At 54.4% G+C, this 26905-nt stretch overlaps 2 protein-coding genes across 4 annotated transcripts; one reads left to right on the top strand and one right to left on the bottom strand.

Moving 5' to 3' along the window:
- Window positions 1-376: 376 nt before the first annotated feature.
- Window positions 377-23556, top strand: ITGB4 (integrin subunit beta 4). Of its 3 annotated transcripts, XM_031599048.2 has the most exons (41): window positions 377-959; window positions 3322-3416; window positions 3542-3624; window positions 4296-4397; window positions 4717-4921; window positions 5296-5392; window positions 5478-5649; window positions 5785-6048; window positions 6586-6675; window positions 6772-6894; window positions 7004-7171; window positions 7402-7478; window positions 7612-7823; window positions 8324-8427; window positions 8530-8628; window positions 9017-9143; window positions 9254-9373; window positions 9510-9616; window positions 9860-9893; window positions 10329-10517; window positions 10735-10838; window positions 11081-11139; window positions 11629-11652; window positions 11738-11886; window positions 11963-12142; window positions 12721-12869; window positions 13054-13258; window positions 13854-14014; window positions 14605-14785; window positions 14900-15037; window positions 15614-15796; window positions 15996-16127; window positions 17082-17282; window positions 18160-18321; window positions 18853-19026; window positions 19767-19916; window positions 20391-20579; window positions 20788-20943; window positions 21247-21411; window positions 21726-21839; window positions 22211-23556. In XM_031599048.2, exons 1-41 carry the CDS (start codon window positions 955-957, stop codon window positions 22351-22353), a joined length of 5592 nt encoding a protein of 1863 aa, XP_031454908.2. In that variant the 5' UTR covers window positions 377-954; the 3' UTR covers window positions 22354-23556. The 3 variants fall into 3 exon arrangements, with proteins under 3 accessions (XP_031454908.2, XP_031454909.2, XP_031454911.2); XM_031599049.2 differs by lacking the exon at window positions 18853-19026 and having other exon boundaries at window positions 378-959; XM_031599051.2 differs by lacking the exon at window positions 17082-17282 and having other exon boundaries at window positions 379-959.
- Window positions 23535-26784, bottom strand: GALK1 (galactokinase 1). Its single transcript, XM_031599052.2, has 8 exons — window positions 26605-26784; window positions 26276-26465; window positions 25863-25982; window positions 25419-25554; window positions 24666-24847; window positions 24445-24595; window positions 24149-24311; window positions 23535-23778 (listed from the first exon to the last, which is right to left on the bottom strand). Exons 1-8 carry the CDS (start codon window positions 26767-26769, stop codon window positions 23707-23709), a joined length of 1179 nt encoding a protein of 392 aa, XP_031454912.2. The 5' UTR covers window positions 26770-26784; the 3' UTR covers window positions 23535-23706.
- Between the last annotated feature and the right edge of the window lie 121 nt (window positions 26785-26905).

Below are 26905 nucleotides of genomic sequence, written 5' to 3'. Positions count from 1 at the left end.
TAGCATGAGTGTCACAATCCCAGCAGTGATGCTGCATTCAGTATTTGTAGTGGTTAAAAGCAAAGCAGACAGCCCCCAAACCCTGCGTATTCGGATTTTACCTTTGAATCTGAGCAATGACCTCTTCCAAAGTGCAAGGAAAACACTGAGGTTGCCAAACTGAGCGTTGAGAAACGGGAAACACTGGAGCTCGAGTCTCTGTGCCATCCTCAGTTTCCCCTGTTTCCCGTTTGCTGTGATTTTTGACGGCGCAAACACATCCTCCTTTTTCCTGGTTAACCCATTTACTCCCATTTACTCAAGCCTCATTCTTTCTCCCAGCAAAAGAAATCCCACTGCTGGGCGGGTCAGAGCTCCAAACATCCAACCTCCGCCCTTGTTGGGCAGCGGTGCCACAGAGGGACGAGCCCTGAGCCCCACCAATAAAGCAACCGGTGGCAAACGCAGCCCTTTCCCAGGGCTGGATTGCTGCCGGCTCAGCCCTTTTTCCTTTGGGATGGGGATGAGTTGCACGGGGGGAGGCAGCGCGGCGGCTGCGGGGCTGTGCCTGCCCGTACAGGTGTGCACAGCGCGGAGGAATGCCAACCACTGAGTCACGGCCCCCTCCCACCTGGGCAGCATAAAGCCCAGCCTCACCTGGGCACGGGGCTCAGCGCAGGGCTCAGCGCTCAGCTCGCACCTTTGGGCACCGCGGGATGGAGAACAAGGTCAATCTTTGGGCATGTGAGCCCCGCGGGATGGAGATTGGAGTTTAACCGGAAAGAGAAAGGGGACAGAAAAATAGAGAGGAGGGAATAAAAGAAAAAAAAGGAAGAAAAGGCCCAGCCCAGAGCTGAGCTGGTGGCAGCGGAGCAGCGTGTTCCCTGCTGCTGTTGGAGGAATTCCTTGGCTCGCTGTGTGGGTGCTGTTCTTCGGGTCACGGCGGGGATTTGGACGCTGTCAGCACCGGCGCTAATGAGGTTTGTGGAATTAATTCATCTGCTCTCCGTGGCGTTGGGTTTGTTTTTAATTTGGCTGTGCTGGGGGGGCGGATGAAGGCACAGGGCAGGTGGGCTCAGCTGCGTGCGTTTCCCCTTTTCCTTTAGCGATAGCTGTGTTCTTTCTGCTGCCTTTTTGCTGCAAGCTGCGCTGCTCGTGCCTGGGCAGTTCTGCTGTGCAAAGCGCTTTTCCTTTCCAAAGTTATTTGGTGGAACAAAGCTGCCCGGGGGGGTGGCCGTGCCTGTGACACTGGGACAGCACGCAGCCTGCAGTGCTGCTGCTTTTGGAGACGGTTCCTTGCAGGTTTCAAAGGTTACAAGAGGAAAGTCCTCCTGGGGAGGCACAACTAAGAGCTCACGGAGGTTATTTTGCAGAGCAGGTCCTGGCTGCAAACCCTGTGAAATGCGGGTCAGGTTGGTGGTGCTTTTCTGGGGGTCTGTCCTGGTGGTTCCTGAGCTTTGTGAGGTCTCTGCATGTGCCCACCTGGGCGCTGGGTGCTCTTCCAGCTGCCTCCCACCACCGTCCCCTCCTCCATCTCATGGGTCCCACTGCACCTCAGGAGGATCTCTAACTGCAGAGTGGGATCAGGCTGTGCTGGGGCCCTTGACACGCTGTCCCCAGCCCCGTGGGTTGCTTTGATGCTGGGCTGGATCCCTGCAGACTCCAATGTCCCATGAAACAGAGGACAGAGGTGACACAGGATCACCTGTTTGGGAGGAGGGTGTGTTTGGGTGCTTGGATACCCTGAGGCTGCTGTCCCCGAAGGAGGAGTGAGCTGACAGCTCCAGTCCCCAGTGGTATTTCGTAAGTCTAAATGCAGCAGATGGCTGCTGTGCCCATCCCAACCTCAAAGCTGTGCAAATGAAAGCATACGAGAGGGGTATGCATGGGGTTTAGGATACTGGGTTCCCATTCCTCAGCCCTCTTTCCCCATCTGCCTCAGGACAGTGCTGGCTGCAGATTCATCCTTCCCAACACCAAGCTGACTGTGGATGTGGGGACAGGTTCTGATGCCCCAGCTTGTTCCCACACTGTTCCTGCAGTGGTTCCTTTGGAGGAGGTCCTTTCTGCTCAGGTGTGAGCAGTGCAGCCCGGGGGTTCCCCGGTGCTTTCCAGAGCTGTGTGTTGGCTGTGCCAAGGCAGAGATGGAGACTGGGGGCAGAGGAAGAAGAGCAGGAGGAGATGTGGTTGGGAAGGGGTTGGGTGCTTTTGTGCCATTGGGATCAGCTCAACTTTGTTTCCTAATCCTTCCCAATTGAGCAGATTTTTTTCTTACTGTCATGAAAACCCAACCAAAGCGCAGCAGCTTTTCCCAAGTAAGTCTCTGTTTGTGGCAGGGGAGTTGGACCTTGAGGAGTCCCTTCCAACTCAGAGGACTCTATGATGATGTTATGCCCACTTTACTCTGCTTTTACTCTGAGCACGGATTGCTGGCAGTGCGGGGTGGGACCAAACACTTCAAAGCTGGCAGTGCACAGGGCACCAGGATGTCAACACCGAGCTGTGCTTTATGGCTGCTTATCTCAGCTCTCAAAAGGACATAACTGCGTCGGTGTACCCAAAGGCCAGGGAGTGCCGTGATGACTCTGCCTGGGCTCGTGGGCAGGAGAGGAGCTGGGTCTGCAGCATAGGGCTGAGCTGAGCTCTGGTCCCTGGAATGGGAGAATTTTCCCTATTTCTGCAATGGGGCTGTTGCCATGTGTCCAGCTACTGTGTGAGCACCCAGAGAGAGAAATCCCAGCACTGGTGCCGTGTTGGAGTCCTTGCTGCCACAACTTCTGTACCTGCACAGCTTTGTGCACTCAGTATATTTCTGTGGGCTCCCCTGGAACCTGTGCAAGGGACCCCAGTGCTCTCCAAACCACGCAGCCTCCTGACAGCTCCGAGCAGCCCAGAGCTCTGGGTCTGGCATTTCCCAAGACCTCACCCTCTGTTTGTTGTTCGGCCATCCTGGAAACTCTTACTGCAATAGGAAATAGCAGGAGGGACGGCGCTGTGTTTTGTTTTGTGGGGGGCGGGGGGGTGCAGGTGGACACTTTGCTCTCTCCCAGGATAATCCAGGGCTGGATCCAAACACTGCTGCTCTCATGTGCGGAGGACGCTGGGCTCTATCCAGCAATGGGGTGGCAGTGGGGTGGCAGCCACCCTGCTCCAGCACAGGAGTCTCTTGCATGAGCCTGCATGGAGCACGGGCTGCTCTTGGTTCTGATGCTGTGCCCTGCCCTGCTCAGAGCAGGGGTTGTGCCCATGCTCCAGCTCTCCTGGGCACACCGCCATCTCCTTTTGGGATGTTCCCCCTCCAGCCCTGGTTCTTCCACTACTCAGCATCCCCATATGTTGCAGGAGGAAGAGGATGGCTGTGCTGCCAAGGCCATGTGTGGGGCTGCTGCTGCTGCTGGCCCTGCTCTGCACCACCACTCTTGGCCAACGGACCAGAAGTGAGTGCAGCCTTCCTCCACCTGCCCCAGCAAAACCTCTGACTCCCTGAGAATAGGGTCGGCCTTTGCACCTCTCATCCTTATTTATTTTCTGCATTCCTTGTGCTGCAATCTTCCCCCTCCAGATAACCGCTGCGTGCAGAGCCGGGCAAAGAGCTGCACCGAGTGCATCCGTGTGGCCAAGGAGTGTTCCTTCTGCACTGAGGAGGTGAGGGCAGGCAGGGGTGTGGGGCTGTGATCCCAGCTGCTTCCACACCCTGCACCCGACCACCGGGAAATCCAAGGGAGGAACACAAGAACGGAGTCAGCCTCTGGCTGCAGACCCAAAGCTCTGAGATGTGGATCGCCCTTAGCTCAGACTAAAGGGAGGCAAGGAAAGTTTGGGGCAGACTTCCAAAATACCGGATTTATCAACAAATGCCCTTTGGCCAGGGCTGAAAGGCTTTGTAGGAAGGATTGCCCATGCAATGGAGAGAGACCTGTATCCCAGGTGCTCCCATTCCCCAGTGTACTAGGGGACACTGGATCTTCTGGGCAACACTTGTCTCCATCTCTCTGCCCTACAAGGGCTCACCAGGCCCAATTGACTCACCCAGGACCCCACTGTGCCCTCCCTGCTGGGAGCGTTGAATCATAGAATCATGGAATGGTTGGAGTTGGAAGGGACCCTAAAGGCCATCTGGTGCCACCCCAGCACTGAGCAGGGACACCCACAGCTCCATCAGTGCTCACAGCCCATCCCTGACCTCGGCTGTCTGCAGGGATGGGGCACCACCGCCTCCATGGGCAACCTGTGCCGATACTTCACACTTTTTTTGTTTGGTTGGTTGGTTTCTTGCTTATTTTGGTGCCCTTAACACTGCTCTCATAATGATGCAGAGCTTTGAGGAGCCACGCTGTGACCTGCGGGAGAACCTGCTGCGCTATGGCTGCGGGGAGGCAGGCATCGTCTACACGAGGGGCGAGATGCGCACTCAGCAGGTGGGCTCTGCGGGGACCCCCATCCCCAGATGTTGATGTCTGGGAAGGCACCCAGCTGGGCACATATGGGCATGGGGGAACTGTTGCTCTGAGGGCAGGGAGTGGGGTCATAAATTCATAAGATGGTTTGAGTTGGAAGGGATCCTTAAAGGCCATCTGGTCCATCTCCCTGCGATGAACAAAGGCACCCACAGCTCCATCAGTGCTCAGTGCCCCATCCAGTCTGACCTTGGGTGTCACCAAGGTTGGGGCATCCACCATAAGTTGCCTACCTACAAGAGGTGGAGTCTATCCCATTCACCCCACTCTTCCCCTGCAGAACATCAGCATCAACACATTCCTGCAGAGGACCCAGGTGGCCCCCCAGGCCATGTTCATGAGGCTGCGGGCTGGGGAGGAGATGAGCTTCAACATGGATGTCTTCCAACCCCTGGAGAGCCCTGTGGATCTCTACATCCTTATGGACTTCTCCTACTCGATGTCTGATGACCTGGATAATCTCAAGAGCATGGGGCAAAACCTGGGTGAGGGCTGGGAGCACAGATTTCCATGTCAGGATAAAACTTTTCTTAGTTTCTTGTTGCTGCTCTGTTGGGTGGATCCCTCCTGGCCCATCTTGTGTTCTCTCTCTGCCCTGTGGGGTTGTTCTGTGCAGTGGCTTTGGCACCTTGAGCCTGTAGGCATGGGTTGTGTTTGGAAGCTCCTTTCTTGAAAAGGAGCTGCCAAAAGTGGCGTAGGTTTCTACCTCAAAAAGACAAGAACTGAGCCCAAAGAATTTAAATCCCTGGAGTCCAATCTGAGCTGTGACCAGCAGAGATGTCACCCAGGAAAGGACAGCTTTCTATGGAGCAGCAACGTAGTGGGTTTATCCTCTTTCACATCTATTCCTCTCTCCCAGCCGAGTTCCTGCAAGCCCTCACCTCCAATTACACCATCGGCTTCGGCAAGTTTGTGGACAAAGTCTCATCCCCGCAGACAGACATGAGACCTGAGAAGTGAGTAAGGCTGGGGGGCCGTTCAGATATGCAGCTCCCCATTGGGGTTGCTGGAACATCTCTTTGTCCTCCTGCTCTCTCATAGGCTCCGTGAGCCGTGGAACAACGCCGACTCCCCCTTCTCCTTCAAGAACGTCATCCGCCTGACCAACAACATCAACTACTTCAGCCAGGAGCTCAGGAAGGAACGCATCTCTGGAAACCTGGACGCACCTGAGGGTGGCTTCGATGCCATCCTGCAGACTGCTGTTTGCAAGGTGACAGTGGCTGGGGAGACGAGAGGCAAATGGTCAGGTCCTGGTCTGGATGAGTTGGGTTTTCCAAACCCTACCAATGACCAAAATTGCTGTGCAGTGGGCTCAGAGGTAAAGGTTCTTTCTCCCCATCTACAGGACAAGATTGGTTGGAGGAAGGACAGCACACACTTGCTGGTATTTTCCACTGAGTCAGCCTTTCACTACGAAGCTGATGGCACCAACGTCCTGGCAGGGATCCTGGCAAGGAATGATGAGGAGTGTCACCTGGACACCCATGGCACCTATGTGTATGACACCAAGCAGGACTACCCCTCAGTGCCCACGCTGGTCCGTCTGCTGGGTCAGCACAACATCATTCCCATCTTTGCTGTCACCAACCACTCCTACAGCTACTATGAGGTGAGGGAGCTTTATGGGATCACCTTTCTTCCAGGACCATCTCTTGCTCCTCTCTGCTCCCCAAGTGCTGAAGCAATGTCTGTCACTTTGAATTTGTGTCATGGTTTCTCAAGTTCTGGTTTGGGTTGCGAAAGGCCCCAAGATGTGTTGTTGGGATGCAGGAATCTGAGCTCCTGGGAATCTCCTTTGTTCATGTGGGGACACAGAGATGGAGAGCAATAAGACCTTGGTCAAGACCTCAAGCTGAGCTGAGAACATCCCTAAAGACATACATGGTTGACCCCTTTTTCATGAGCATTTCCCTGCCTCTTTTTCCTGCTAAATACACATGTGTATATATATATATATATATATATGTTTGTTTTTTTTTTACTAAAACCTTGTCTATTAATCACAGCAGCCCCTGAACAAAAGCATCACCCCGATCTTGGGCTAAGGAGAGCTGTGGGGTCACTGCCTCAGACAGTGCTCAGGAGGGGCAGCAGCTGGACCTGCCACCATGGTGCCATACCTCAGTGTGCCCCCTTTTCTCTGCAGAAGCTGCACAAATATTTCCCCATCTCTGAGATCGGGGTGCTGCAGGAGGACTCATCCAACATCGTGGAGCTGCTTCGCACAGCCTTTGAGGTAACAGTGCTCTGCAGGGCTTTGCTCTCGCTCCCAGAGTGGGATGTGGTTTCAGTGGGGCTGAAAAATCACTGCGATCCCCTTCTGTCCACCCAGCGCATCCGCTCCAAGATGGACATCCGAGCTGACTTCGTCCCCAAGGCCCTGAAGACGGAATTCATCTCCTCAATGTATGAAAAGACAGAATCTGGATCCTTCCACATCACCCGTGGGGAAGTGGTAGGTTCCTGGGAGGGCTGAGCTCCTGCCACATCCCAGCTTTCTCCCTCCTGGGGATTCGGTGGTGGGGTCACTCCTCCGGGCTCACCCACCTGCCCCATCCCTGCAGGGTAAGTTCCAGGTGAGGGTGAAGGCTCTGGAGCACGTTGGTGGGCAGCATGTCTGCACCCTCCCTGAGAAGGACCGGCAGGGCATTATCCACGTGAAACCCACCTCACTGAGTGACAGCCTCCAAGTCCAAGCCTCCGTCGTGTGTGACGTGTGTCCCTGCGAGCAGGTATGTCCAGGTTGTGCATGGCCAACGAATGCTGGTCCTGCTCAGCCCTGGGCAGGTTTTAGGGTTCTGGGTCGGGAGACTCAGGGATGCTGCTTTGAGGTGTGCATGGTCCTGCTGCAAAACTCTGTTTCATGGGCAAAGCCTCTCCTTTGGCTTTGCCTTCTAATGCCTAAGATGACTGTGGGGAAACTGAGCCCACCCAGCAGCACCTCTTCTGTATCTCCTTACAGCAACCAGATTTCCGCTCACCCAAGTGCAGCTTCCACGGGGACTTCATCTGTGGGCAGTGCATCTGCCACGCAGGCTGGTAAGGACCTCACCGAGCCTCGTGTCCCTCTGCCATGCCTGGGGACACAGCGTGATGCCCACACGTGCCCTGAGGATTCTGCCTGGGCACAGGTCTCCATGCTCTTCTCCCACCGTTCTCAATGTCACCGCAGGCGAGGGGACACGTGTGACTGCTCTCCGGCCTCATCCCTCAACAACGAAGCCTGCATCCGCCCTGGGGATGTGGAGCCATGCTCAGGTCGGGGCGAATGTCTCTGTGGGAAGTGTCAGTGCTACCCTGAGGACCTGATGCAGCGCTTTGATGGGGACTTCTGCCAATACGACGTGCTGCAGTGCCCACGCACCTCCGGCTTCCTCTGCAATGGTGAGAGCCATCGAGTGGGACTCAGTGATCCGTATGGGTCCCTTCCAACTTGGGATGTTCTATGATCCTTATGGCTCCCTTCCAATTTGAGATAATCTATGGTTGTTATGGATCCCTTCCAACTTGGGATGTTCTATGATCATCATAGGTCCCTTCCAGCTTGGGATATTCTATGATCCTTATGGGTCCCTTTCTACTTTGACTATTCTATGATCCCTACGGGTCCCTTTCTACTTTGAATATCCTGTGATCCCTATGAATATCTCCCAACTTTGAATATACTGTGATAAGGGATATTCTATGATCCCCTCCTCCAGTGCCTGCAGGTCCCGGTGACCCCAGCTGGTGGCACTGGGACATGAGGATGAAGAACACGATGGGTCTGGGGGACTCTACCCTTGCACATGTGCATGGAGATGGGGGCACTCCGTTTGCACCCAGGCTCAGGGATGCAGCCCACGTCGGGGTGCCATGCAGTGATGTCTCCTCTCACCTTGCAGATCGTGGTCGCTGCTCCAAGGGCGCATGTGTGTGCGAGAGCGGCTGGGAGGGCCCTGGCTGTGAGTGTCCCACGAGCAATGACACCTGCATTGACAGCAGGGGGGTATGTCCCAGGCACTCACAGCAACGTCCCAGCAGCAAAACCCAGTGTCATGGCCAGTGTGTGAATGCTCTGTGACACCCACTGTCCCCTCTGCTCCCCCAGGGCATCTGCAACAACCAGGGGAGGTGTGAGTGCGGACGGTGCATCTGTGACAAGGCATCCCTGTACACCAGCTCCACCTGCGAGATCAGCTACTCCCTGGTGAGGATCTGCATGGGGTCCTTTGGGTTTCTCACTTCTTCCCAGGGTGAACTGCTGGGGAAGGAGTGGAGAGCTTGGGGGGATGCCATGCCCTCCAGCTCTCCAGCAGTGTTATGGCCATGTGGATGCTGAGTGTGTGTAGGGTGTGCATGGGGCAGAGGTCTTGGTCTTGCCTTATTCTGGTCTGCCTCAAGGCCAGAAGAACTCTTTTCATGTCTCAGTGCCTCGGTTTCCCCACTGCTAATCCCTTGTGAAGAAAGATAGCTCAGTCATATTTTGGGAAGGCCACCTATTGTGGGTGTTGCAGTGCTGGGGATGGCATCTCTGCAGCCTGCTCTGGGTGTGGTGCTTGCCCCAGGGCTGATCTTCTCCATCTGCCTCTCTCCAGGGCTTCCAGGCCGTATGTGAGAGCATCAGGGACTGCGTGCAGTGCCAGGCCTGGGGAACAGGCAACAGGAAAGGGAACTGCAGCACATGCCACTTCCATGTGCAGATGGTGGAGGAGCTGAAGAAAGGTACTGAGATGCAGAGGCATGGGATCTGCCTGCCCTGTGCATGGCCTGGGGGGGGGGGGGCTAATCCTGGTGACCACAGCATGATGATGGTGTTCCCAATCTGTTTGCAGAGGAGGCCAATGAGCACTGCTCCTTCCAGGACGAGGAGGATGACTGCACCTACCACTACACACTGGAGGGAGACCCCAGTGTTCTCCCCAATGCCACCGTCCAGGTGCAGAAGAAGAAAGGTGAGCAGAGAAGTGGCAGAGCTCTCCCTGGGCAGCATTGCTCACTGTGAGCATTGGGAGAAATGCTCCCAAGCTGAACCTGGCTCCTCACTTCCCCCTCGGGCTTATGTACTGCTGATGCTGCTGTTGCTTGCAGAGTGCCCTCCTGGCAGCTTCCTCTGGCTCATCCCACTGCTCATTTTCCTCATCCTGCTCCTGGGGCTGCTGCTGCTGCTGTGCTGGAGGTACTGTGCCTGCTGCAAGGTGAGTGACACCCAAACCCAGCCCACCTCCACTGTAGCTGGGGCATCAGCGCTGCCTCTTGACTGACATCCAGCACCACTGCTGTGAATTGCAGTGTGACTTCCCCCACTAAAGGGCTGTTAGGCTAAGATCACCTTCCAGAGCCCCATCTGTCCCCACTCCAGCACTAAATCCTCCCAGCTGAAGATGGGAGTTTCACCCCTGACTACAGAGTGACTGTGTGTTTGGTCATTTATTTTCTAGGCTTGCCTGGCCCTGCTCCCTTGCTGTGCACGAGGTATGAGCCCTTTAAATGGGGAGAGGGGTCTGTGGGGTCACTGCCTTCTTGTGGGGGGATACACACAAGTAAGCATCCTCCTCCTCTTCCTGTCTCACCTCAGGGAGGTGAATAGGGGCAATGTCTTATCAGAGCCTCAAAGACAAGATACTGCTCATCCTCCCTCCCCAACTGGAACCCCTCTGCTGGCTCTCCAAGCTGGAGACCTCTTGCATGCTGTCCCCACTCTTGGACACCCCCACTCTTGCCACCAACTTGTTGGCCCCACTGTGCTCCCAACACCCTTAGCTTGGTGGAAGATTCTCCAGGACAAATCCCTGCTGTTGGGGAATTGATGGTTGGCATCCATCGCACCCAGGAGTTGGACGCAATAATCCTCATGGATCCTTTCCAACTTGGGATAGTCCATGATTTTATGGTTATTCAACTCTGCAGGTCGCACTGTTGGCTTCAAGGAGGACCACTACATGCTCCGCCAGAGCCTCATGTCCTCAGACCACCTGGACACCCCTATGGTCCGCAGTGGATCCCTCAAGGGTCGGGACACCGTCCGCTGGAAGATCAACAACAACGTCCACAAGCAGGGTTTCACCTCCCACCCTGCCCTCAACCCCAAAGACCTCAGTAAGTGACAGATGTGAGGAACGGGGCCTGGAGGAGATGCTGGAGGACATGAAGCCTTGATGGTTGCCCCCAGTAGCCATCACGTCACCTCCAAACGCTTTGCAAAGTTCTTTTGGGCTGATGCTGGATGGGGTTTGGCTGTTGGCAGCGTGTGATCTGGACATCATGCAGATCACACGTTGGTTGGGTTGTCAGAGTGGGGAATTTCTTCTTCCAGTTCCCTACGGGCTGTCGCTGAGGCTGACACGGCTCTTCACACAGAACCTGGTGAAGCCAGAAAGCCGGGAGTGCGAGCAGCTGCGCAAGGAAGTGGAGGAGAATGTAAGAGTCTGAGCACAGTAGGGATGGGAACCTTCCAAAGAAGTGATTTTCCCTCTTACTGAAAGAAAACACAAATCCTCAGAATTATCAAAGCATTGCATTGGGTTTGCTCCAGGTGCAGCCTCTAGCTGTGTCCTAGGGACAAGGTGTATGGTCATCTCTGCCTTGGGTAGGGGGAACAGGGGAGGACTGGGTTTGGCTCAGGGTGATGTACATCTACAAAGTCCCTCTTGCTCCTACAGCTGGATGACATCTACAAGCACATCCCAGGCTGCTACAAGCCCCAGCAGACCAAGTTCAGGTGGGTCACTGTGGGAAGACCTTCTGTTTGGGGTCAGGCTACCCCAGGGCCATGCCCAAGATTGATGGGAAGGGTGTGAAATCTTTGGTGTGGGACAGAGCGTGATCTGTGAGCCATTCCCAGTGCTCACATGGTGCTGAATGAGAAAATTCAGCCCTGTGCACAATGAGGAGTGCCTGCTGCAGCATGGGGATGCTGGCACTGAGCAGGGAGCACCATCCCCTCCCTGGGGCTCTGAGCAGCTGTGGGTGCCCCGTGGGCTTGTTCCTCACTGCATTGGGAAACCTAGGGCTGGAGGGAGCAGCCTGACAGGAGGGAACATGAAACGGGGCTGTTGTTTCTGTAGGATGGGTTGGCATTGGTCCCTATGGCTGCAGCCCGCAGGGCAGCTTTTGCAGCCCAGACATGTGCAGGGCTGTGATTCACGCAGAACTTTGTCTCCCCAAAGGTTTTACTCACTCTGATTTTTTTTCTTTCTTCCCCTCCCAGGGTACAGCCCAATTCTGGGAAGAGGTAAGTGGATCTTCCAGCCTTCTATGCTGTTCTCCTCTCCAGCAGCGAGCAAACCTCATTCAGCTCTTGTCTTCCTCTCTTCCAGACAGGACCACACCATTGTGGACACGGTGCTCACCGCCCCTCGCTCCGCCAAGGCAGAGATCATCAAGGTCACTGAGAAGCACGTTTCCCACGAGGCTTTCAATGACCTGAAGGTTTCACCAGGTTACTACACTGTGACCTCCGACCAAGGTATGGAGCAGAGCCCAATGCTGTGTGCTGGGCAGTGGGGACGTTTTCCACCTTCCATCGTTGTCCCTTCCCCCAGATGCTCACGGGATGGTGGAATTCCAAGAAGCTGTGGAGCTGGTTGATGTCCGCGTCCCACTCTTCATCAGGGAGGATGATGATGATGAGAAGCAGCTGCAGGTGGAGGCCATCGATGTCCCCACCGGCATCGCACAGATTGGACGCAGGATTGTCAACATCACCATCATCAAGGAACAAGGTGAAGGGCGGTGACCATGGCATGAGATAAAGGGCAGTTTGTATCTGTGTGTCCAGATGGACTTGTGATTTGTTAGGAAGGTGCAGTCTGTGCGCTCCCATAGGTCACAAGCCAGAGACTGCTATCTTCAGGTACTGGGGTCTGAACCACAGCATCTTTTAAAGCGTAAAAAGAAAAGTTATCACCTCTGGTGACAGAGACCAAAACATGTGACCACCACAGTTTACCTCTTACTAATTCCATGGCAAGAGTTCCATGGGTTGGCCATAGGTCCCTGCAGTGCTTAGGGCAGCAAGTGAATATCCCCAGTGGTTTGCTTCTGCTTCCCATAGGGTGGTTTTGAGCAGGGAGAAAAGTCAGGACTGGTGAAGCCATCAGCCCATGCAGTAATATTTCCAGTGTGGTTTATGGCTTTGGGTGGTAAGAACTCCCCACTCATTGCAGGGGAGTTGGACCAGATGACCTTTAAGCGTCCCTTCCAACTGAAATGATTCTATGATTCTATGAACTCTCTCCCTGAGCACTTGTAGTGTGAATCTTAGTGCATTAACACATTTGTTCTTTTCTGCCCCTTCCAGCCAGCAGCCTCATCACCTTCCTGCAGCCAGCCTATTCCCACAGCCGCTTTGATAAGGTGGCCAAGATCCCTGTCCTGCGGGAGATCATAGACAACGGGAGGTCCCAAGTTACCTACAGGACCCGAGATCTCACTGCCAAGGAAGGCAGGGTAAGGATGGGGCTCCTGACCTGGGCAGGCAGAAGCAAGCAGGCACCAAGAAAGGAACCAACCTGCAGAAAAACACTGAACTGGGCTCAAAGGAGATATGGCCAGGAGAAGGGAAAGCCAAAGGTTGAGAACCATCTGGTGGGTGCTGTGGGCTATAATCATGCACTACTCCCTTCTCTTCCAGGACTACGTCTTCACAGAAGGTGACCTGGTCTTCCAGCCTGGAGAGACCCGAAAAGAGGTGCAGGTCTCCCTGCTGGAGCTAACTGAGATAGACACCCTCCTGCACAACCGCCAGGTCAAGCAATTTGCCATCGACCTCCTCCATCCCAAGTATGGGGCCAAGATTGGCAGATACCCCCAGGCCACGGTGACCATTGCTGACCCAGGTAGGGGCTGGCAGCCAGGTGCTGGGCAATGGCAGCAGGAGGTGGTTGACCCCACGCACGATCAGTTCACCTGGAGTGTGCCACGAAGCTCCAGCCTCCCTCCTCCCCGTAAGGGCTGCGATGAAGAGCATCCAGCTCCGACCGGTGGATGTGGGTCTCCCTCTAGAGGCATTAGAGGGTATAGGTGGGAAGAAGATGGATGGTCTGTACTGCAAAAGGAAAGAGTACATTCTTCAGTCCTTTTCCTTAGGGATTTGAATAAAAAGCTGTAAAAATAGGGGGAGAGGTGGCCAGAATTAGATGCATTGAGCCAAAGCTGAAGATTTGCAGCTGCAAGAAGCAAGATTCTTCCAAAACTGTGAGAAGAAGCAGGTGGTGCAGGACATTAGGGGATCAGAGCCAGACTTTGTGCCAGACTTTTGCGTGGTTTGGGGGGATGGCATCACCAATAGCCTCATTTTCCCTTCCCTATGATGGAGATTTATCCTTCAGTAATGCTGAATGGCCAGGCAGTGCCAGGAAGGTGCCCATTTCTTTTATTTCCGTCTCCTTGGAGGACTGGCACTGATGTGTTCTCTCTTCCTTGTGCCTACAGAGGTGGTGGATGGTGTCCCCCCACTGACTGGCATGGGCCAGCTCACCCAGTCTCCCAAAGGCCGCCTGAGTGCACCTCTTAATCCCAGTGCCCAGGCTCTGAGCTCCAAGGAAATCCACTTCAATTGGTTTCCTCCAACGGGAAAACCTCTGGGGTACAAGGTAAGGAGTGTGTGGATACCAGGGGAGGTGTGGGTTCAAGTCATGCAGCTCTCACACCCATATTCCTTCATGCTGAAGGGATGGGGAGAAGAGACTCAAAGAAGGGAGCGAGTTCTTCCATCCTGGTCCCTGTCATAGAATCATTAAGGTTGGAAAGACCACTAAGATCACCAAGTCCAGCCCCAATCCACCCCCACCATCCCCACTGACCACATCCCTCAGTGCTACATCTCCACAGTTCGTACCTCCAGGGACGGTGACTCCACCACATTCCTGGGCAGCTGTGCCAATACTTCTCCAACCCTGATGACCATTGTTGGGTGGATGTGAGACTTGCAGGAAAGTTTCCTGTTGGGTTCATCCATCCCTTACCTTTGGGCAATGTTGCAGGGAAGGCCCCAAAGGACACCTATGTGTTCTGGAACGGGGTGCAAATGAGGCAGTGAGGTCTGAAGGTACCACGAAATGTTCTGACCCCTGTTTTGGAGGGATGAACAACGCCCTAAGAACAGATCTGAAAAGACATGAGGAATTCCTCACCTATTACAGTGAAGACTTGAAGGAGTTATAGCTATCACTTGTTTTGTCAGGTGAAATACTGGGTGCAGGGTGACCCCGAAACCGAAGTCAATGTCATGGATGTCAAATCACCAGGGGCAACACTGGAAAACCTCTACGCCTTCTGCGACTACGAGATGCAAGTCTGTGCCTATAATACTATGGGTGAAGGCGCCTACTCTGACATCATACACTGCCGCACGCTGGAGAATGGTGAGATTCTCTATGTAGGAGCAAATTGGTGCTCGTATGTCTGCAATTTATGGAATTCCTGATTGCTTTGCTCCCAGTTGGAGTAACCCGGCCTCTTGGCTCTTGTCATTACAGTTCCCAGTGAGCCCGGTCGCTTGGCTTTCAATGTTGTGTCTTCCACCGTGACACAGCTGAGCTGGGCTGAGCCTGCAGAAACCAATGGGGTGATCACAGCTTATGAAGTCAGTTATGGACTCGTTAACGATGAAAATGGTAAGTGTTTGTTTTCTTGCCAGGGCAGCTCTACCAGTTGGAGTGTACTTCCCACATCTGGTCCCATGTTGCAGCAGGAAACCTGCAGTGTTCTAGAAACGGATAGATGTCACCTTGAGGGATGTGGGTTAGTGGGCATGGTGGGGATAGGTTGATAGTTGAAGTGGATGATCTTACTGGTCTTTTCCAACCTAAATGATTCTATGAGACTATAATTCTAGAACCGAAAGGGCTCCAAGGGCATTTATTGTGAAAACTGGCCATGAGTACTCTCAATTCTCATTCATTTCTGTAGTATTTTGTGCTGGTTTTTATGTTTAAAACTTTGTTCGTATGTCTAGACCTAGATCTATGGGAGTAGTAGGAGACTTCTGCTATAGGCTGACTTCAGCATTCAGTGTGGGAATTTCCCCAAGACAATGTCATGAGCATCCCAGATAGCCTCTATACCTTGTCCCTGAGCCAAGCTGTGTCCTGACACCAAAACTCATCAATCCTGTTGGCCAAGGATGCGCTGCTGTGGGGCTCTCTGTGCCTCATGACCTCATGGGGGGATATGCGTACCTCTACTTTCAGTCCCCATTGGCCCCATGAAGAAGGTGCTGGTTGAAGACCCAAAGAAGCGCATGGTGCTGATAGAAAACCTGCGGGAGTCCCAGCCCTACCGCTACATGGTGAAGGCCAGGAACGGTGCTGGCTGGGGACCTGAGAGAGAAGCCACCATTAACCTCGCTACGCAGCCCAAGCGTCCCATGTCCAGTGAGTTGCTGCCCATCTGGATGGGGGGTAGTGGAGGCGGGAGCAGTGCTGGGGGGCTTCCTTCATCACCCAGCTGCTCCTCCACACCCTGCCCTCTCCACTGTGCCGTTCACCCTGGTGAAGGCTGAAGGCCTGAGCGTGGTGGATCCAGTGTGGTTTTGAGCTGTGTGTCTAACGGCACTCCCCACCTCCCCTCCAGTCCCCATCATTCCCGATGTCCCCATCATTGATGCTGAAGGAGGTGAGGACTACGACAGCTACCTGATGTACAGCACGGACGTGCTTCGCACTCCAGCTGGCAGCAAGCGTCCCAGCGTCTCTGATGATTCAGGTACGTTGCTCCAGGTTTTGCAAAGGTCACTTCTAACGTTCACTTTCCTTAACAGCTTTCAGCAATGAGCTTCGCTGCTCCTTTCCTCCTCACTGAGATGGGGAGATCCGAATCATGGAGCTGGTGGAGATCAGCACTTCCAAAGTACAGGAGCTGGGAACACTTGACTAATGTTAGCCTAAATAGGACCACGTTCTAGCCAGGAGGCAAAGAGAAATCTCAGTGTGGGGTGGTGGAGTTCTTCATAGCCCTCTGTGTTCATCTTCCCTGTCTGTTACTGGACCAAGAAAATTACTGTTAGCTGACCAGAGCTGGCAAGCACAGATCTCTGAGTCCTTTGGAGGCTCAAGGTCTCAGCCAAGCCATCAGGAGGGAGCACACCAGGAGATAGGGAGGCACTGGTCAGGGAATTGGATCCCACTGGATCCCTGTGGCCTCTCATCTCTTACTCCATCGCTTAGCTTTCAGGATGAGGCTGGCTCCCTTGTCTACTGCAATGGGACAAGGAGGGAAAGACTGGCCACAAATTAGTGGGATCTGGAGGGTCTTTCCTGGGGGGTTCTCCAAAGCTTGGGATCCAGAAGCAATTCCCAGAGAGCAGAAGTAATGGGAACACCAAGTGTCTGGCCATCCTGCATGCACACTGCGGAGCGTGGAGCCTCTCCTGAGCAGGGGATTGGTGTAGCAAACTGCTTGTGATAGGCATATGGTGGGACTTCAACTCTCACTTTTTGTCACGATGGACACAGGGCTGGAAAACAGCCCTGGGGTCGAGGCGTATTGTGCGTGTCACGTTCCCTCCATCTACCAGTGATGTGATGGTGCACCACCTGAACTCGTCATCCACCGGGTGCTGTTCCCCTTCCCCTTCCTAGCAAGCAGCACGAAGGCGGTCGGTGTCCCGCTCTGTCCCCTCTAGACCATGCCAACACCGGTGCTTACATTATCCCAAAGGCTCCCGATGGAAATACGTGCCGCTGCTGGGAGAAGACTTGGATCTTCGCCGCATCACCTGGAGGCTCCCACCTGAAACCATTCCCCGCCTCTCTGGCAGCAGCCACCTCTCCTCGGACACTGAGGGTCTCCTCCGTGAGGAGGATGGCGACGTGGTCACTGGCAGCCCCATGAGGAGCGGGACCCCCCGGCCCCAAGCAGGTGAAGGACGACTTCGTATGGCACTGAGTGTCCTGTCTCGTCCTGCTCTGAGCCAAGGGGCTGCGACTGGGTCAGCCCCCCTCCTCCCCCTTATGTGCCCGTCCTCCTGTTGGCATGATGTCCACGTGCTGTAGAGTCTCAGTGTGTCTGTTCGCAAGTGTCAAGGTAACCCTCATCTCGGCATGGACTTGGGAGCCTGCTGGCAAGTTGCTTCTACAAAAGGCCGAACCTTCGAGACTCGAGCAAACTCAAACGATGCCTGGAAAGTGTCGCCTCCAAAGGCAGCTCCTCAACTTAATTAAGTGCCCTGAGCTCGTGGGGTAGATCTGCTGGACTGTTAAACAGAAATTTGGACTGGACAGCCTTTAAGGGTTTCCTTCCAGCTCAAACGATTCTATGATTCTATGGTAGCTGATCTCTCCTGGCCTGCTGAGGATCTGCCAAGGACCAGAACAAGGAAGCAGTTTGCTTTTTAGATCCAACTGAGATGGGATCGAGAGAGTGTTAAGGAGAAACCGCCTCCATAAAAGGCTGTTTTTCTTCTTCTGCCTTCTTTCTGAACCTGAAATTATAAACCTGCGCTTGCGTCAAAGGAGGGATGTGAGGGAAGGTGCTGAGAACTGCAAGCAGTGCCCCAGTGAGGCCGAGGTCTGGAGTTACCTTGGGCACCATGTGTGTCTGGTGCTGGTGTAGGGCAGCGTCTCTGTTTACCTGTTTGTTTCCCCCTTATCGTGTTGGGTGACTTGTTCAAGACGCAGAGCTCCAGAACGACCTGCCAGAGCAACTGAAGCCAGGGCAAAGCCAAGGCAAAGCCACGGGGCCTATGGAGCAGAAGCCTACCCTCAGCCAGGCCCCTCACGTCTGCCCTCTTTCACAGAACACCTGCTGAATGGCCGCATGGACTACTTCTCCGGCAGCAGCAGCAGCACGCTGACCAGGACAGCAAACACCAGCTACCACCAGCACGTGCAGCAGGAGCACAGGGTGATGGGGAGCTCCTCACTGACCAGAGACTACTCCACCATGATGGCGGGGCACGGTGAGTATGAGGTGGTGGGGACTGCTCTTCCATTCCATGACCACCTTCGGATCCATGTCCTGCAGATCTTTTTGGAGGGCTGTGTTTGCAGCCAAAGGGGCTGATGAAGCAGAGAAATGGCAGCTCGTGTCCTTAGAGGTTGGACTTGATGGTCCTTATGTGTACCTTCCAACTCAGAATGATTCTATGATTCCATTATTCTACCACTGATGCGCTAGGGCTTTGATAAGGCTGCTTTGCTTCCAGATCACTCTGGAAAGGGTGCCCATCCTTGACTTGGGAACAGAAGTTACATCCATGTTTCCAAACTGCCAAGCTCATGTTGTTGCCCCTTGTTATGTCTAGCAGCATGATCTCCTTTCAGCTCCATGCATGTACATCAAACTGGTGTTGACAAGAGGTTGTAAAAAAAACTTCATATCTAATCCTTAGAAATTTCTCTCTGTGCAGGAGTCAGCACCTGGGCTGAACCCATTCTGACGTCTTCAATGGTGTTTTTCTTTTTCTTTCTTTCTCTATGCTGGTCTGTAGATTACTCAGGGAGATTCCTTCCTCCCATCCTTGAAGATGCTGGGAGGAGAATCCCACGGCCCAGGGACGTGGGTTTCAGGAGCAGGGTAAAGGTGAAGGGTTACTACCCCAGCACTGGCTGTCGGGACTCTATAATCATGACTGATGGGTCCACGGGGATTTGCAAGTACATAGGTACAGCTTTGTCCAGTGCCTCCTTCCAGTCATGCATCCCATAACCAGCCACGCTGCTGGCCCTCTTGTGAGCTACTCCCAAAAATCCTTTCTCATGGCTTTCTGTGTGCCACACTCATCTACCTCCTGACCTGGCTGAGCCTCCATCACACCACCTTTCCATTTGCAGGAGATTTCAGCTGTGTGCCAAGCCATGTGAGCTGCTTAACCCTCACCACTGCTGTCACTGTGATCTAATGAGCTGATCACCTCATCGTCCCCTTCCTCTTCATTCCTAACAAGCTTCTTGTTCTCGTTCTTACCCCCACAGGCTTTTGGAGGACTCTTGGGGAGAACGTGGGTCCCAGCCTTGAGCAGTCCCTGGAGGTGTTGGGTTGGTTTAGCTGTAGATGAGGGCTGTGCTCGCTCTGAAGATGTCCACAAAGCATTTGGCAGAGTGGACAGAGAGCTTTGGGGTGAGCCAGGAGGGCAACACACAGCACTAGGTCCCTGGCCAAAGGGCATGAAGATTACCTTGCCTTCTCCCATGCAAGGGTGGCACCCCAAGGCCACGGGACATCCCTGTAGGTATGCAGAGTCCCCTCCAGACAGACTAGCTTGCAGAGAGGACATCTCCCCACGTTCTCCCCACGTTCTTCCTGGACCATCAGGACCATCCCACGCTTGCGTGCGCTGCTGCCTTCTCTCACCCAGCCCAATTAACCCCAAATTCCTTCTGTGACCGTCCCATTTTGCTTCAGATTCCAGGTTTCCACTGGGTGTCCCTGACATCCCCACACGGTTGGTGTTCTCTGCTCTGGGCCCCACCTCACTGAAGGTGAGCTGGCAGGAGCCGCACTGCGAGAAGGAGGTGCAGGGTTACAGCGTGCAGTACCAGCTGCTCAATGGAGGTCAGTGGGCAAGGAGAGGGTCATCTGGGTGCTGGGAGCTTCTGGTGGTGACATCTTGGCCAGGTCTTCTCTTGGCAACCTGCTGTCATTGCTTGGGCTGGGGGCTTGGACCAGATGACAGCCATTACAGCCACCATCTTAGTCAAAGGTTTTGTCATCACGCTGAATTTGGAAGAAGGATTGGAATATAAGAATGTATTGTTTTTACATGAAACTTGGGGCAGTTCATGAAAATGTGGTTCTCTTTGGTGTTGAAAATCCCCAAGTTTTCAAGAAGCCATTGCTAGCCCCCAAACAACATCTGGTCCTGCACTACCTGCTGGGTTGGCAAGGTGTGATGGAGGTGGCTTGAGAGAAAGTTCTCTGGCTCAGTTTTCTGGATAGTCCATTTGAAGTAGGATTTAGGAGAAACTCACGGCTCTGTCATTGTGCCTGCAACCCCATTCTGATGTCCCCCTTCCCTGTGTGTCCCAGGAGAGGTGCACCGCCTCACCATACCCAACCCCAGCCAGAACTCGGTGGTTGTGGAGAACCTGCTGCCCAACCACTCCTACATCTTCAAGGTGAAGGCACAGAGTGAGGAGGGCTGGGGCCCTGAGAGGGAAGGAGTCATCACCATAGAGTCCCAGGTGGACCCACAGAGCCCACTCAACCCTGTTCCAGGTGAGGTGAATGGGAAGCAGGGAAGGAGGCACTGATGTCTTTGTGGTTATCTACTGGCCTTGCTGTTTTCTCCCCCCTGAACTCATCCTGAAGTGCTCCTTTCCTTCCTTTCATTTAGAAATGGGAACTTATTTCCCATGCACTCACTTTCTTCTAGCTGTCCAAATAGCTGAGACCTCCCTGCTTCATTACATCTATGCCCTCACAGGTTCACCCTTCACGCTGAGCACACCCAGTGCCCCCGGACCGCTGGTTTTCACTGCCCTCAGCCCTGACTCCCTGCAGCTCAGCTGGGAGAGACCACGCAAACCCAATGGGGCCATCCTGGGTTACATGATCACCTGCGAGATGCTGCACGGAGGAGGTATGATGTCAGGCTGTGGAAAAGTAGAGAACAAGATGCCTCCAGCAAAGGCAGTATAACAGAAGTGGTGGGAGGACAGACCCATAGCTCAGTGCAGCCCAAACCCAGTGGAGGTTATTGGTTGAAGGTCAGCGCTGTGCTGCAACAGCAGAACTGCTGGGTGGTGTGATTGCACTGCCAGTGTATGGCACAAAGTTTAGGGGAAGCTGAGACATCAGCCAGCAATGGAGAATGTTTGCATGTCCACCTTCCCATTGGACACTCACTGGACTCTCACTTCTGTCATATATCTGTGTGCATTAGGGGAGCCCAGGAATATCTATGTCGAAGGAGACAATCCAGAAACAACCCTGACTGTGCCCCACTTGAGTGAGAACATCCCATACAAGTTCAAAGTGCAAGCCAAGACCACTCAAGGTGTTGGGCCAGAGAGAGAAGGCATCATCACCATCGAATCTCAAGATGGAGGTACAGAACCACGTCCTTCTGGAAATGCAGAGATAAGAAAGCTCTCAAGAGCAAGGAATTTGCCTTCTGGGCTCCTTTTCTGAACCACTCTGGAAGCCACCATTCTGGTGGTGATTCCAATTTCCATAATCTCCATAAGGAAGGCAATGCTGTGCTTTGCGAGCACTGTCCTTATCCTGCAAAATGCACTGAATGTGGGGGATGACAGCAAGACAAATCTCCTGAGCTTACTGCTGGTCCTCGCTGAGCAGGGTTGAGATGCTGGAAGCTCCTTGCCATGTCCTGGCTCATTTGTCCCTTCTCCTTCTCCATAGGTACTTTCTCACAGTTCGGAGGACAGCAATACACAAGAGAAGTGTACAACTTCCCCATGGAATACACCACCAAAACCAGCATCAGCCATTCCTCTCTGGACCCCCACTTCTCAGGTAGGGACCCGAGGAAGATCTGAACCATGGTTCTTCCTGCAGAGATACATGATGACCATCTTCAGTTGCATCACTTTGGCTGTCCCATGTCGTCCCCTCAATTTCAAGGACTCACAGGCTCATGCTGCAAGATGGAAAGTTTAGGAGCTGTTAGGAAATCCTAAGCTGCATCAGAGGGTCAGGTGGGGGTTAGGGAAAGGCTCTGCACCAGAGGGCAGTGGGCATGGAACAGCTCCCCAGGGCAGTGGGCATTGCCCCAAACTACAAGAGCACAGGGTTCAGGTTGTGCTGTGTGGGACCAGGGATTGGACTCATGGTCCTTTCCATCTTGGGATGTTGTGTGGCTCTATGAATCCATCCTCTCGTTGCAGACGGCATGCTGATGACGTCCCAGCGAGTGGAGAGTGCCAGCAGCACCCTCACCAAACAAGTCACCAAAGAGTTCATCAGCCGCACCGTGACGTCCAGCGGGACCCTCACCAAGCAGGTGGAGAGGCAGTTCTATGAGGCCTGAGCTGAGGCAGCAGGACGCTCCGTTGGGGCTGGCAGAGCTTTGTAGGACCATCCAGGAGGGCTTCACCCAGACTGTGCTTGGGCAGTTCCTCCAGACCTTCCATAGCACTTGGAGCTCTGCACACTCAAAGCTCATGGTTGGGTCACCAGGTGTGCGCTCACCCCACAGAACTCATCCTCCCCATCCTGCTCTGCAGACTCAGTTCTGCAGAATGTAGGTGGATCTCCTCCATAAGCAACCACTGCTCACTCCAACACCACTCCTCAATGCCTGCCCATCCAAGCACACCTCCTGCTGCAGGTCTTCCTCCATATCTTCATTCTCCCAAGATAAATCAAAGCAAATGATTTATCCTCAGGTGCTCAGTTTTGAGAGGATCCCTGCTGATGAGATCCTGATTTATAGAGGGTCACCACTTATTGGCACAGGCTGCCCAGGGAGGTGGGGGAGTCACCATCCCTGGAGCCATTCAGGAACTGCTGAGATGTGGCACTGAGGGACATGGCGGGGATGGGTTGGGGTTGGACTGGTTGATCCTATTGGTCTTTCCAGCCTTAATAATTCTACGATTCTACAATTTCCATCTTTGGCCTGGGCTCTATGGCAGCTTGGCTCTCTGCTGGAGATGGTGGTTTTGTTCTGTTCTGTTATACAAGAGCTGCAAGGTAGTGGGTCAAGGTGACATCTGCTTTCTTACTGTGCCTATTTGTGTCTGTCCTTTGCTGCTAACATTGGTACCACAATAGCAAAGCATACCCTTCCATTTGAATAGCAAATAGCACTACTTACGATGGCCTCTGATGCTTTTTTTTTTTTTTTTTGCATACAATATTGTACAGTTTTGGTAGTATATATATATAAATATATAAATGTATTTTATTATTTTATATTAAAAAAAAAAAAAAGGAGGTGGACGAGATCTATGCAGAGTGATGAGGATACATTTGGACCATGGCTGATGAGAAGCACTGAGAAGAATGAATTCAGGCTACTTTGCAGCATCCTACCCAAATGCTGTTCTGTCCATAACAGAGCACAGATCTGCTCCTGGTAGCACACACTCCCTGTGCACACACGTGCTCTCACGGCTGCATTGTGCCCCAAGTGTCATTGCTTTTTAATTCCCACCTGGTCCCCAGGGCTGTTGGTGATTCAGGTCAACCCAACAGCAGCTCTGTGCACTCAATAAATATTTTCTCTACAGTTTGCCTGTTCCTTTTTTTTTTTTTTTTTAATTACATTATTCCCCCACCAAGCCCTCCACCCCCAACAGCAGATAGAGGAAGATGTGCTCCAGGTGTTTGTGCTCCTTGGGAAGGAGGTGATCCCAGCAGGGATGCTGTGTTGGCTTCTCTACAACGGCAGCACCTTTGCCCCATCCGAGGGTTTGGTGATGTAGAAGGTCGCTGTGCCACAGTACTTCTCCTATAGGCACAGGAGGAGAAGTAAGTGCAGATCCCCAGTGCCAGGATACACACTCACTGCACTAACAACTTTCCCAGCCTGATGCTACCAGCACTGAGCTCCTCAATGCCTAGAAATTATTGTTCCCTAGATGGATCTAGCTGCCCCAGAGCTCTCTTGGCACCTTTTGCTCTTTTTTTCAATGTAATAAAATCCTTCTGTGGTCAGCACAGTGCCAAACTGCCCCCCAAGAGCTCAGAGCATCATCAATGGACATGGGGTGCCCCAGCCCTGAGTGCCTTAGGATCACAGCTTCAGCATCATCACCCGGGGTAGGCATCATGGTTTGGGGAGCTTTAAGTCAATCTCTGGGTGCTTTGCTGTGCTGTACCTGGATGTGCTGCTGGGCTCTCTCTGCAGCCTCGGCCACCAGCAGTGTCACCGTACAGCCCCCAAAGCCTCCCCCTGTCATCCGGCTGCCATACACCCCATCGACCTCCAGGGCTGCTGCCACCAGCTGGTCCAGCTCCGGGCAGCTCACAGCGTAGTCATCCCTAAAATGATCACACAGAACATTTGGGTTGGAAGAGACCTTACAGCCATCCCGTTTCATCCCTGCAGCCACGGACTGGTTGTCCCCCCACCACATCACACTGTGTAGAAAGCCCCGTGCTGTCACATCCTCACCGCAGGGAGTTGTGGCTCTCCACCATCAGCATCCCAAACGTGACATAATCCCCATCCTGCAGCGCCTGTGCTGCCCGCGCCGTGCGCTCGATCTCACCAACAACGTGCCTGGCACGGCGGTACACCTCCTCATCCAGCTGGCTCTTGGATGCTGCAGAGACACACACAAACCCTGCAGCAAACCCTACGCTGCCTGGAGCTGACGGATGCTCCGTGCCCACCTTCCAGCTCAGCCATGGTGACATCCCGCAGGGTGGTCCTGCCCAGTGCTGCTGCTGCCTGCTGGCACTGCCGGCGCCGTGTGGGGTATTCACTGCCCGTCAGTGTGTGCCGCACGTTGGAGTTGGTGATGAGGACAGCCAGGTTGGCATCACGCAGCGGGACGGGGACAGCATCCAGGGACCTGCGGGGAGGTGTGACAGTGCTCACTGCGGCCACGTGGCATCCAGCAGGGGCAAAGTCTGTGTGGTTTAGGGTGGTGACGCACTGGAACAGGTTGCCCAAGGAGGTTGTGGATGCCCCATCCCTGGAGGCATTCAAGGCCAGGCTGGATGTGGCTCTGGGCAGCCTGGGCTGCTGGTTGGTGACCCTGCACATAGCAGGGGGGCTGAAACTCAATGGTCATTGTGGTTCTTTTCAACCCAGCCCATTCTATGATTCTATGATTCCATGATTCACTCCAGCAGTGTTCGTCCTAACCCTAATCTTCCCAGTTATTAGTCCTAAGCTAGAGCCTATTAGTCCTAAACTAGACCCCATTAGTCTGGAATTAGACCATAACAACTTTGTCTGGGCAATCAGCACAAGGAGGAACCATCTCCCCGGATGCTCCAATGGAACTTTTGGACACTGAGGGCTATCCCCAGCCCCACAGTGGGTTTTTGGGTTGGGGGTTAACACCCCCTAGTGTTCCTGTATGGCTGTGTGTACGTCATGGCCATGGGGCCAGCAGGTGGTGCCCAGGAGGTGCTAACCTGCAGTCGATGAGCAGCGCGTGGTTCTCTTTGCCCATCACTGATATGAACTGATCCATGATCCCGCAGGGCATGCCAGCAAACGTGTGCTCTGCCTGCTGGCACGCCAGAGCCTTGGCTACCAAATCACCATCATCTGTGGCAGGGAGGAGAGGAGCAGGTGAGCAGTGATAGGATGGGCACCGCACAGTGTGCCCAGTACTGAGCCTTTGTTCCTCCCCTGGGAGGATTTTCAGTTCATGGGATGTGGGAAAAGCCTTGCGGGATGAGGTTTACATTTCTGGGGACATGAGGGTGGGGAGAAGATGCTCCAAACGGAACGCTCCACCCATGGGCTTTAGGGACATGGGCAGCTCGAGTGGGAGCTGTGCCCCATCCCACAGCAGCATCTCCCCAGGACCTCCCCAAGGACAACCCCATCCTACAAAGAAATGGGGGCCGCACCGGGGCAGAGCTGCTGCAGGAAGGTGTATGTGGCCACTTCCAGAGAGGCAGAGCTTGAAAGGCCACCGCCCAGGGGGACGTCACTGGAGATCACAGCATTGAAACCCGGCACGGGACTGCCTGTGGGAACAGAAGGGAAGAGAGAGGCTGTGAGTTCCCAAAGGCTTTGGGGCCACCCTGCCCCACGGGGATCCCGGCAGAGGGAAGAGCCCCTTCTACATCCCATTTTAAATGCACGGTGACCCACAGCACTGCGGTCACACAGCTCCTCCAAAGCCTGGTCCTAACAACAGCTGAGGGACGGCACCAGTGCTCCGTGATGCTCCAAAGGGACTTTTGGCGTGCACCAGCCTGCAGCCCACTTGAAGTCCCATGCTACGAGTGTGACCCTACACGAGAGGCTCTGACCTTACCCCGGTAGTGCTGGATCACACCTTTGACGTAGTTGGCCCAGTGCGGTCGCCCCGGGCTCAGGGGGCGGCTTTGGATAGGAGCCGGGAACTGCACCCTATGGGGCTCGTCCGCCCCCGGCGCGGTGGTGAGGATGGAGATGGTCCCGTCCTGCGTGGGGGAACCCAGCAGCACCGTGCCCAGCTGCAGGGCCTGCGGGGGGCACACGTGCTCAGCGCCGGGCACACGGCCACGTCCCCAGCGGTGTCCCCCAAGGGACAGCCGGTCGCAGCCCGCTGGACACCGTCCAGGTGGCGGCGGGGGGCTGATGCGGGGCACGGCCCTCCCTTACCATGGGCAGCACGAAGCCGCCGTTGTAGTCGGTGTGCTCGCCGATGAGGTTCACCCTCCCGGGAGCCCACGCAGCCACGGCCGCCGCCCCACCGAAGGCCGCCTCGTACGCCTCGCGGGCGGCCGCCAGCAGCGAGCACGGACCCGGTTCCGCCACCGCCGCCATCGCCGCTCCGCTCCTCCCCGCCGGGCGGGGACAGCCGCCCGCTCCGCCCCGCTCCCGGCCCCGATCGGACCCGGCGGCGGCGGCGGGATTCGAACCCGCGGATCTGAGGGGCGGCAGAACGCGAGTCCCTGTGCGA

The sequence above is a fragment of the Phasianus colchicus genome, chromosome 20, assembly GCF_987193195.1.
Source record: "Phasianus colchicus chromosome 20, bPhaCol1.hap1.1, whole genome shotgun sequence".
NCBI classification, from domain to species: domain Eukaryota; kingdom Metazoa; phylum Chordata; class Aves; order Galliformes; family Phasianidae; genus Phasianus; species Phasianus colchicus.
This window is presented reverse-complemented; position numbering and strand designations above follow the sequence as displayed.

Excerpts from the sequence above, each read along its gene's own strand:
- GALK1 (XM_031599052.2), bottom strand. The coding sequence starts at position 26,769 with ATGGCGGCGGTGGCGGAACCGGGTCCGTGCTCGCTGCTGGCGGCCGCC. Across the intron at positions 25,983-26,275 it reads TGTGATCCAGCACTACCGGG|GCAGTCCCGTGCCGGGTTTC; the intron begins GTAAGGTCAGAG and ends CTGTTCCCACAG. Across the intron at positions 24,312-24,444 it reads GAGAGCCACAACTCCCTGCG|GGATGACTACGCTGTGAGCT; the intron begins GTGAGGATGTGA and ends TGATCATTTTAG.
- ITGB4 (XM_031599048.2), top strand. Across the intron at positions 12,143-12,720 it reads CACCATCATCAAGGAACAAG|CCAGCAGCCTCATCACCTTC; the intron begins GTGAAGGGCGGT and ends TGCCCCTTCCAG. Across the intron at positions 16,128-17,081 it reads CAGCGTCTCTGATGATTCAG|GCTCCCGATGGAAATACGTG; the intron begins GTACGTTGCTCC and ends ATTATCCCAAAG.